Below are 10,089 nucleotides of genomic sequence, written 5' to 3'. Positions count from 1 at the left end.
GGGGAGAGGGGGAATCAAAAATATCCCAAGAATACAAGCATAAATGACAGAAAAAATACATAAGATTGTTAGTACAGAGGAAATAATGAGTTTAAATTCTGGACTCTACAAGTTTGAGAAGCCTGTAGTGTCTTGTGGTGTTCATAGCCATATGTGGAATCGGAGTGCAGAGTGGACGGAGGTGGGGGCTCGAGATGTGTCGTTGAGACTCATTAGCATACAAGTAACGATCCACATCACGTGAGAGTACTGCGGCTTTAAGTAGGAGACACGTCCAGAAGAGCCGTTGGAGAGGAGTTCGGAGCAGAGAAGGTAGTCAGAGAAAAGCGGCAGTTAGAACTAGGCAAAAGAAAGACAAACGGGGTGGGAAAAAAAGGTCAAGAATATGAGACGATTTGGAAGAGGCTGGTATCAAAGAGACAGAGGAGGATATCGAGGAAGGAGTTACCGTGGCTATGGTCGTGGCCGTGGCTATGGTCGTGGCCGTGGCTATGGTCGTGGCCGTGACTATGGTCGTGGCCGTGACTATAGTCAAGGCCGCGACTATGGCCCTGACCGGGAGCAGGAGCGGGAGCGTGAGCGTAGTCATTACCGTTCCCGCGACCATGATCGTTATTATGAGCAGCCACAAACCAGTTACTCAAGGTAAGACTATATATAGAGATACTTAATTGATTTGAACCCCCAGAAGTTGTTGGCAGCTTTGACATGGGCCGTTTTAAAGGATGCTGGGGAGTAAAGTACGTTTGCAGAGGAAGTTAAGTTAGCTTAAGTTTTAATTCCAACTAGTTTATGACCTGAAGCCGGTTACTTAATTAATGTCTTAACTATAAAATGGAGATAATACGCCATAGTGTTACTGTAACTGAACAAGTAAATACGGGTTAAAATGCTTAGAAAATTACCTTGCTCGTTGTCTGTCACCATTCAATATATTTTAACTGTTAGCGAATCGGCTGTGGAAGGTGGTGAATTGCGCAGTCGACTAATCTTCATTTTAGGTCTATAAGAATGGGAGAACTGGATGAGCCTTTCCACTGAATAGTGCAAATTCAAATAGTGAGCAAATTCAAACAGTGAGTTATCATAGGAGTACTACGGAGATGTTGGATTTCAATACGAGGATCGATTCTTCCAGATTGTTCCAGAACTCTAAAACTTTCTTTGCCAGTCATGCGCAGTATGATTGCGCGCGCACGCTTCAAGTTCCACCCATTTTTCCTATAGGCTACAGGTCCTGTATGTCTTTCCTCGGTTTCTCATTGGTCTTCAGCTAGCCTTAGTCCCGCCTCTTAAAGCAAAGAGGTTCCCCCTGTCGGATCTTAGTTCTTTTTGCTTGTCTCCGCGCCTACGGTAGGAAAAGTGGCAATATTTGAGTATCTAGTTTACAAAAGCAAAGTGACTTTTTTTCTCCCAAACTCAGTAAATATCAAACAAGTGAATACCTTAGGCGATTGGGAGGGTACAGTCGGAACTGAAGGGAAGCGGCTTAAGGTTGGATACTTTTAAAAACGTACTGAAATACTTCCGGGAGCGAATGGGCAGAGAAAGAATTCCGTATGTTTGGCGGGTTTCACTATCTTCCTTAATATTTGGTCCTCCTACAGCAGCGGCAGCCGGACACGTGAGGAAGTAGTGACGCCGCCACTGCCTCAGGCTGCTGCAGGCTCCCCGATGGCCATGCCTGTGGTGAGTGCCGGGACCCTGGGCAAGGTGCCTGAGCGCTGCAGTCCGGCGGCTGAGGGGAGAGTCGCCGGCGGGCGGCTACAGATCACGTGATCAAGTAGCGAATCAGGGGCTGGCCCGCCGGGCTCGGGGCGGGGCCCGCTCTCCCCAGACCCCCCTCTATTCCTACACCCCGCTGCCTGGGACCCCCAGTTCCCGACGCCCCATTCCCGGGGGCTGTGCAATCTGTTTAAGATGCCAGAAAGGACCCTGAGATGGGAACTAGCGAGAGGCGGGCATGTTGGGGTCTGTGGTTTGTGGCTTGCAGACTCCTTTTTGGATTATCTCCCGCTCTCTATATATAACTTTTGATCACCTGAGCTAGAAATGAAACTAGTTCTTAATTCAAATAGTAGGCTGGGCTGGGTAAATTGCTAGGGAGGAAGGTTTTGTTTTTTTTTCCTTGCAGGAGAAAACCCCAACATTTCTCTTTTTTTCGGTTTTACAATTCTTTACAAATGCTGGTAAATTTTTATGTAATGTGAGGAAGTTTCCTAAGTACCTAATTTTTCAAGTAGTTAATTGAACTTTATTGTTACTATACTTTTTTTTTCATTCAACAACTCGATTTTGGTTATAACTTCTCTCTTGAAAAAAGAACTCGGCACTTTTCAAATTTATTCAGTGGCAATTCTCCCACCCCCACTTTTTTAAAGTTTCTGGCTGGAACATTTTTATTACGGTGAATGTTTTGTAAAATATTGGAAGCCTAAAGTAAGTACTGAAGTACTAGTTTCCAAGTTAAGATTATAAATTTATATTTGAAGTGAGAAAAAAATGTATCAAATGCACTAATGAGAGACGAGTATGTCCTAAATATATGTACCCAAACAGTGAAAATTTTAAAAATTGGAAACTTTTGAGCCCTAAGCCTTTAAAATGCCAACATTTATATGGAAGAATGTGGACTGTGTACAGAGCTGCAAAGTGATTGAAATAAATCAGCTTCTGTTGATGATTTTGTGTTTGTGAGCGTTTGGAAGGATGGTAATGTACACTTCTAAAATTTTTCTTGTAGGATTTTAAAACTTATGTAGACCAGGCATGTAGAGCTGCTGAGGAATTTGTCAATATTTACTATGAGACAATGGACAAAAGAAGACGGGTGAGTGTTATAAGCTATATTACTCTTTATTAAATACCATTATTTTTCCATCCAGCCATTCATCTGACTTGCATAAGTGATAACTCTGATATTGAGCAGACTGACATATTTTAGAGGGAAGGAGTGGTGGGAAGAGATTAACCTAAGAATTCATATGCATACATGCATAGCCCATGGACACAGACAATAGTGCCATGAAGGCTTAGGGACGGGGTGGGAGTGGAGTGGAGGGGGTCAATGGGAAAAAAGGGACAGCTGTGATACTTTCAACAGTAAAGATTATATATATATACACACATATGTATATATATCAGCTTTGTGTTTACCTATCTCTGACCTTAGGCAAGTTGCTAACCTCTCTTAACCTCATTTTATTTTTAGAGTGATAAATGGGAATTTAAATACTGCACTTAACAAAGGACCCAACATATATTTATTTAAATATGTTACATTTTCTCAGTCCCAATTAACTTCAGTTTGGTTAAAATAGTATTAGTGCTGGTGAAGGAATCTGACATTATAGGGAATGTTCCGGATTTGTCCCTTTAATGGAATATATTAATAGATAATTTTTAAATTAAATCTCACAGCTGTAGCTGGCACTCACAAGCATAATCCACATGACTTGGATACTTTTAGTCTTCAAAAGAACAACTTATCATCACTTTGTCAGCTTTTTTCATTGTAATTTGTCCCTGAGCCATATCTTCTAAGTAATTGTTTCAGTATGTGCTTCAAGCTTGCCTAGGTCTCTTATCAGTATAGGATTGTATTTTAGAGAACTTTCTCAAAAATAGTTAGCAGGCACAGAAGCTAATATATCTAAAAATTTATTTATTTATTTATTTATTTTTTAAATATATTTTATTGATTTTTACAGAGAGGAAGGGAGAGGGATAGAGAGTTAGAAACATCGATGAGAAACATCGATCTGCTGCCTCTTGCACACCCCCCACTGGGGATGTGCCCGCAACCCAGGCACATGCCCTTGACCGGAATCGAACCTGGGACCTTTCAGTCCGCAGGCCGACGCTCTACCCACTGAGCCAAACCGGTTTTGGCTAAAAATTTATTTTTTAAGGCAGAAGATAATCCCTGGTACTGATTTTTTATGACATGAGACCAGGGACAAGGGATGTGACAATGGATGTTTATTGTGCCTTCCTGCTTTCAAAAATAAAGTAGCAAAAAAAAAAAGGCAGAGTCGAGATATATGTTGGCCTTTAACTCCAAGATAAATTTTAGAATTAAGCAAATAATGAGTCCTGTGACACACTAAACTGTTGTGACTAAAGAGTTAACTGAATTTTTCCTTAGTGAAGCTTTAATTTGACTTATAAAAAACTGCTTTAGCAAGTACTGGTGATTCCTTTGAATTAAATATGCTGTTTGAGTAGTAAAAACAACCCATTCTTCCTAACATAACATTAAATGGCTCAGACATGAAATGACTCCATGTATATGAACACTAGGATTAAAGTGTACAGGTAGGGCCTGATGGAAGACAACTTTGTTAATTCTCAGAAAAAGAAGAGAGACTAAAATTGGTTTGGGTTGTAGGTGCTTGAAACTTGTGACCATTTAATTCATTTAAATATAGAAAGCAAATTTTTAAAACTCTTCCAGTTTGGATGCAAAGTTTTCTCATTGTGGCTAAAGTAAAATATGAAAAAAGTATATTTAGCTGCCTAGTTTATTAAGAATAAACCTTGTTCATGTTTTCCAGTGCAAGGGGGCAGGGGAGTAGAGATGGAGATAGAACTATGAAAATGTTTGTATATTACCTGTATGTAACCTTTCAGTTCATTTCTGTTAAAATGCCTTCCCAGAAACAAAACTATTTTCGCTTTTCTTTTATCTTTTTCTTTAGGCACTGACCCGCCTGTATCTGGACAAGGCCACTTTAATATGGAATGGAAATGTTGTTACAGGGCTGGATGCCTTAACTAATTTTTTTGAGGTGTTGCCTTCTAGTGAATTCCAGGTTAATATGTTAGATTGCCAACCAGTTCATGGTAAGAGCAAGGTCTTTCGAGGTGTTTATTTTGTTTTATTTTAGCACTGAGTTATCAAATTAAACTTTTGGTATCCTTTTAGACCCGTCTCACTCCAACAGATCAATAGTATGTTTTGGTGGATTGTGTGATTATAGTTTATTAACAGTTATGTGAGAAATTGAAGCTAAATGTGATTTTTATTTATGGGAAAAGATAATCTATTTTCTCTAAATAGTTGCCTTCTATGCCTTGAAATGTCTCCAAAAAATTATGTCCCTAATTAATGTTTTATTATCTTACAATTTATTAAAATTTCACAGAAGAAACTTTACTCTGTTACGTGAAAGGATTTTTGGCAACACAGAATTAGATTTAAGATAGGCTGATGCCATTTATAAGATTAACCTCTAGGTGGTTCCTAATTTTCTTTAGTAGGTTAGGGTGATTTCTTTTTCCTTTACAGTTAGACAGCTGTAGCTTAAGCAAAACACAAAAAAGCTCTCTTAGAAACCCAATGAAATATTAGTAAATATAAGCTCTTTATTTTGAAACTTTAGAGTACCCAGAATCTTTCTGAACAGAAAATAATTTTAGTATCTTTGAAATGATTATTTAGTTTTTTGGCTTTGGGTGTACATGCTTAAGAGTATGCTGAAAGTAAAGAAAATTTATGAAATCTTTTTAAGTGTTAAATTATGAGCAATGTCTTTTAAGCCTGAAAATCTGCTTATTTAGATATAGAAACTAACCTCTCGTGTGTGTGTGTGTGTGTGTGTGTGTGTGTGTGTGTGTGTAAAGAGCAAGCTACTCAGTCCCAGACTACAGTTCTTGTTGTGACCAGTGGAACTGTGAAGTTTGATGGAAACAGACAGCACTTCTTCAATCAGAATTTCCTGTTGACTGCTCAAACTACTCCTCACAACACTGTGTGGAAGATTGCAAGTGATTGCTTCCGTTTTCAAGATTGGGCTAGTACTAGATAAAGGGATGAAAGTCCATTCTCCTTTGGTCTATTAGTTTCAGCAACAGTTTATGCGAATTAATTCATTTCATTGTAGTTTTAATTCCTAGCAGCACCTTTTCTAGCAGCTGCCAGTTTGGGTTATTGCCCTTAAGAGCTTTAATGCTAAATTTTTACATGCCTTACATACATTTCACTAATAACATACCTACAGTAATATTATAAACACATGATCTCTGTACTAACATACTCACTGTGAGCCCAGCCTATTGCAAAAATGAAATCCTTTTATAATACTATCTACAGGATATCAGCACAGCATAATTCTCTGGGAGGAAGTAGAGTATTTTTTTTTTTTTGGTTAAGTTAATTTTGTAATAGAACACATGTATTTTCAGTAAACACTGGTAATACAATTTAAGTACAAGGCTTTTTCAAATAAGTTCAAATGATAATATTACTACTTTTGGTTTGCGTAACTACTCTGACATATTAGAATCACAGATAGAGATGTTCAGTGTTACCTAATGTTTTCTATGTTGACATGTTTTTATGAAGTGAATATACTAGAGAGGTATAATATGTTCTTAGTTGATACCTGGGTATTGGATATATTCAGTGACTTACAAGCAAAACTTGTTATAAAGATTTTTCATGGCAGCTCCACGTTTATAACTTTAGGTAATGAATGTTAGTGGGTCACATAGCTTTAATGGGAGAGTAGGGAGTGAGAAATATAGAGATCCAAAGTTGGCCAAAAATTAGGAGGAATGGCCACATGATAAATTTTTGGTACTTGTTTTCTACCTCCTAAAAATGTAGCCTATTTTTAGGGTTTAAGTCGTTAAGATAAGTATCAGTGCCAAATGGTCACAAGTGTCACTTTTGTTCTAAAGATTACTTTTAAAGGTTTTTCCAGTTCACCTCATACTTATCATCAATATATGTCTCAATTTATTCAAGAACTTATGGAGGTAAAATGTCAGCAATAAATCGGATCCTGCAGCAGGGTCTAACAGGAAAGTTGGAAACAAAGCCATTGTTCTCTCTTTGGGACACCCTTAACTTCTAAGTCTTCCATGTGAACTTCAGGCCAAAAATCTCCTATGTATTATCCACCCCCCCAAAGTAAGTGATTTCTTTCCTGTGTTTTAAACTGTGAACTACATTGTCTTTTTTGCTCATTAATGCTAAAATTATTTAATTTTAGGATTTGTTCTTTTATATGGCATTATGAGCAAATAGATTTTTTAAAAAAACATGTTCTAGTTATGTAGTTAAGTTTTTGTCTTTTAAACAAGAAAATAGAGAACAGATCTTCATTAGCCCATAAACTTCAAGAGAACAAAGTGATTTATTTTATGTCTCAGCATCTAAAGAGAAAGAAATATAGCTTTAGTTTTTGCTTAAATTTTAAATATGTTTTCATTCTTGAATTTGTTGTTTTAATGTTTTTAAGCTAGATGTGCCAGTTTTGTTTGTATATTGCAGCTCAAAGTTAATATTTCTTATCACTTCTTTTGAAAACCAGTAATTCATTTACTCTTCCCCCAAACAACACATTATATTTCTGACATATTAACAAAATAGAATTAAATAGAAGGAGGGAGTGCAATTGGAATTTGACCACTCCTTCTTATAGTACTAACCAAAACTTATACTTTATTTAAAATGAACTTACTCTGATTTTGGATTGGCTTTTTAAAGACCACAGCTTTAACAGCAGTAGTCAGAGTGCCCAAACACTGCCCTTTCCTTTGTGGAGAGCAGTCTTAAGTAAAGCTGCATATAACTAGCAATAAGTAAATTGAATGGTTGTATACTATTCATGAACTGAATGTTTGGAGACTTGTGTATGAACTGTTTTGTTTTCAAATTCTGTATAACTTTTAAATGGCTGGAACTACTCATATATGGACTGTATTTTTGACATGCACATATTTTTGTAACTTGAAAAAAAAAAATAAAGTTTGTCTTGACAAGTTTTTGCAAGCTCGTTTTAAGGTCTTTTTATTTTTTTAAGGCTCCAGAACAGGTAGTAGTTTCTTTACAATATAAGGTTTTTCAAATTTAAAAAGTTTTAATGTTGAAAACAATGTTTGACAACTTGGACATTGCCTTTTCTCCAGACCACCTGTTGTTCCTGTTTTTCTACCAAATGTTCACATTCCCAAAATTACCCATTTGAGGTAGCAGTGAAGTTTCTGGTGAGACATTGAAATTTTAACTTGGAGCAACTAGCTAAATGTTATGTTTGGTAGGCAGTGAAACCAAAAGACAGTTGGTTTCCAGAAAGTATGGTTCCATTAACTTTAATTCTACATTAAAAATATGTCAACAGCCATTTGGAAAGGAGTGAGGAGAGGCAATAGCCCATAAAATCAACTACCGTATTTAATGTCTTCAAAGGTGCATACATTTTTCACAATTTAATATCCTTGAAATTGATATGAATCATAAGTTGATGCCAAGTCACAGTTGAATCAGCTTTTGTTTTAGAGGAAGGGGTAAGAGAGATATATCAAGTGAGAGAAATATTGATTGGTTGTCTCCTGCACGCACCCTAACCAGGGATTGAACCAGCAACATGGGTATGTGCCCTGACTGGGAATTGAACCAGCAACCTTTTGGTATCCAAGAGGACTTCAACTGAGTCACACTGGCCAGGGGACTAAACAGCTTTTTTCCCCTTTCTTCTCTGTGGTACATAAAATACTGTTGAGTCTTATAATCGATGTCATCTTACATTGGTGAAATACATTGACTTCGGTCTGAATTTGTAGGCATTAGTAAAAGTAAAAGCCTATAAGCTTAAGAGGCTAGTAATTCGTGACTCAAACTCTGTCACCTAGTTATTTATATTTTACTAGAGGCCCGATGCATGAAATCATGCATGGGTGGGGTCCAGCCAACCTGCCCTGATGGGGACCCATCGGCCGGCCGGTGCGGGGAGAGGGGCCGTGGGAGGTTGGCCAGTGGGGCCAGCCGAGAGGAGGACAGTTCCCTTTGTGGTTGGTGTGATTCTCTTATATTTGATTTCTACTTTCCGAGACTGAACCTGGGTTTTCCTGTCACTCCTTTCTCCTGTCTTTGAGCTGTTGTGTTGGTTACTGCCTCCATCCCCCACCCCTTCCTCCTTCCCACCCTCTTCTCCTTTCCCCCCTCCCTCCAGCCAGGTTTACTGAGTCAGTAGGTGACTCAACCTGAATGTTGACTCACTAATCAAATCAGTGGACATTTATTAATTTGGCTCTTAATTTGGCTCACAACAAAGGTGTTGGGGGCCAATCAGCTGGGCCAGCCAAGGGGAGATGTAGGGGCACTTGAGGCCTGGATCAAGCTGGTTGGCTGCTGCAGTGCACGTCATAGTCACCGGTCGTTCTGGTGTTTCACTGTTCCGGTGTCTGGGCTTTTATATATATATAGACTAGAAGGCCCGTGCACAAAAATTTGTGCACTGGCAGGGGAGGGGGGTCCCTCAGCCCAATCTGTGCCCTCTCACAGTCTGGGACCCCCTCGGGAGATAACCACCTGCTGGCTTAGGGCCGCTCCCCGGGTGGCAACTGGCACGCCCAATCCCTCAGTGTCTGCCCCGTCTCCTCCGGTCGCAGATGGCAGGCCTGGATCCCGTCCTGGGGCGAGTGGCCACTCAGATTGTCTGCCGCCCATCCCACCCAAGACACTGCAGGCCCAGATCCTGCACTGGGGCGGACAGCAACTCGGATCACGCTGCTGCTCACCCCGCCAGCCCTGCCCATCCCACCCAAGACACAGCAGGCCCGGATCCTGCTCTGGGGCTAGTGGCCGCTCAGATCGTGCTGCCACCCACCCCGGCCTCCCCACACACAGCAGGCCAGGATCTTACGCTGGGGCAGCGCAGCGGGATCTGCTTGCACTATGCAAATTAGCCGCCATCTTTGTTGATAGTTAATTTGCATAATGCGCTGATTAGCCAATGGGAGGCATAGAGAAGGTATGGTCAATTATCCTTTTGGTCTTTGATTATATTAGATGACTAGCTCATGGCTGGAAGAGCCACGGACTTCATTTATAAGCATGTATGTGAATTGGTGAATAGGAGTCATATTTTCTTAGATTTTGAAAACTACCTAAAATGTATGCTGTGGATTCAATGCAATCCCTATTAAATTACCAACGGCATATTTCACAAATCTAGAACAAACGTTCCAAAAATTCATCTGGAATAAAAAAAGACCCTGAATAGCTGCAGCAATCCTGAGAAAGAACAAAGTAGGTGGGATCTCAATACCAGATATCAAACTGTATTACAAAGCCACTGT

The 10,089-nt window shown here is 39.4% G+C and overlaps 1 protein-coding gene and 1 long non-coding RNA gene across 4 annotated transcripts; one reads left to right on the top strand and one right to left on the bottom strand.

Annotated features, from left to right (window-relative positions):
* Positions 1-6: 6 nt before the first annotated feature.
* Positions 7-1,500, bottom strand: LOC107184325. Its single transcript, XR_001515138.1, has 3 exons — positions 1,446-1,500; positions 906-1,348; positions 7-339 (listed from the first exon to the last, which is right to left on the bottom strand). It is a non-coding gene; the product is annotated as an uncharacterized LOC107184325 (long non-coding RNA).
* A 107-nt stretch (positions 1,501-1,607) lies between these two features.
* NXT2 (nuclear transport factor 2-like export factor 2) lies at positions 1,608-7,775 on the top strand. 3 transcript variants are annotated; one of them, XM_006771363.2, is made up of 4 exons: positions 1,608-1,689; positions 2,744-2,830; positions 4,701-4,845; positions 5,626-6,819. In XM_006771363.2, exons 1-4 carry the CDS (start codon positions 1,675-1,677, stop codon positions 5,808-5,810), a joined length of 432 nt encoding a protein of 143 aa, XP_006771426.1. In that variant the 5' UTR covers positions 1,608-1,674; the 3' UTR covers positions 5,811-6,819. The 3 variants fall into 3 exon arrangements, with proteins under 3 accessions (XP_006771426.1, XP_006771424.1, XP_006771425.1); XM_006771361.2 differs by lacking the exon at positions 1,608-1,689 and adding an exon at positions 1,830-1,971 and having other exon boundaries at positions 5,626-7,775; XM_006771362.2 differs by lacking the exon at positions 1,608-1,689 and adding an exon at positions 2,034-2,439 and having other exon boundaries at positions 5,626-7,775.
* Positions 7,776-10,089: the final 2,314 nt, after the last annotated feature.

This window comes from Myotis davidii, unplaced genomic scaffold (assembly GCF_000327345.1).
Source record: "Myotis davidii unplaced genomic scaffold, ASM32734v1 scaffold85, whole genome shotgun sequence".
Classification (NCBI taxonomy): Eukaryota; Metazoa; Chordata; class Mammalia; order Chiroptera; family Vespertilionidae; genus Myotis; species Myotis davidii.
Note: the sequence above shows the minus strand (reverse complement) of the source record. Positions and strands in the feature narration are given on the sequence as shown.

What these genes read in the sequence shown, in the direction of transcription:
- NXT2 (XM_006771361.2), top strand. Translation starts at nt 1,921, where the DNA reads ATGCCAGAAAGGACCCTGAGATGGGAACTAGCGAGAGGCGGGCATGTT. An exon ending in CGAGAGGCGGGCATGTTGGG is followed by an intron (nt 1,972 to 2,743) that starts GTCTGTGGTTTG and finishes TTTTTCTTGTAG; the next exon opens with GATTTTAAAACTTATGTAGA. An exon ending in AGATTGCCAACCAGTTCATG is followed by an intron (nt 4,846 to 5,625) that starts GTAAGAGCAAGG and finishes GTGTGTGTAAAG; the next exon opens with AGCAAGCTACTCAGTCCCAG.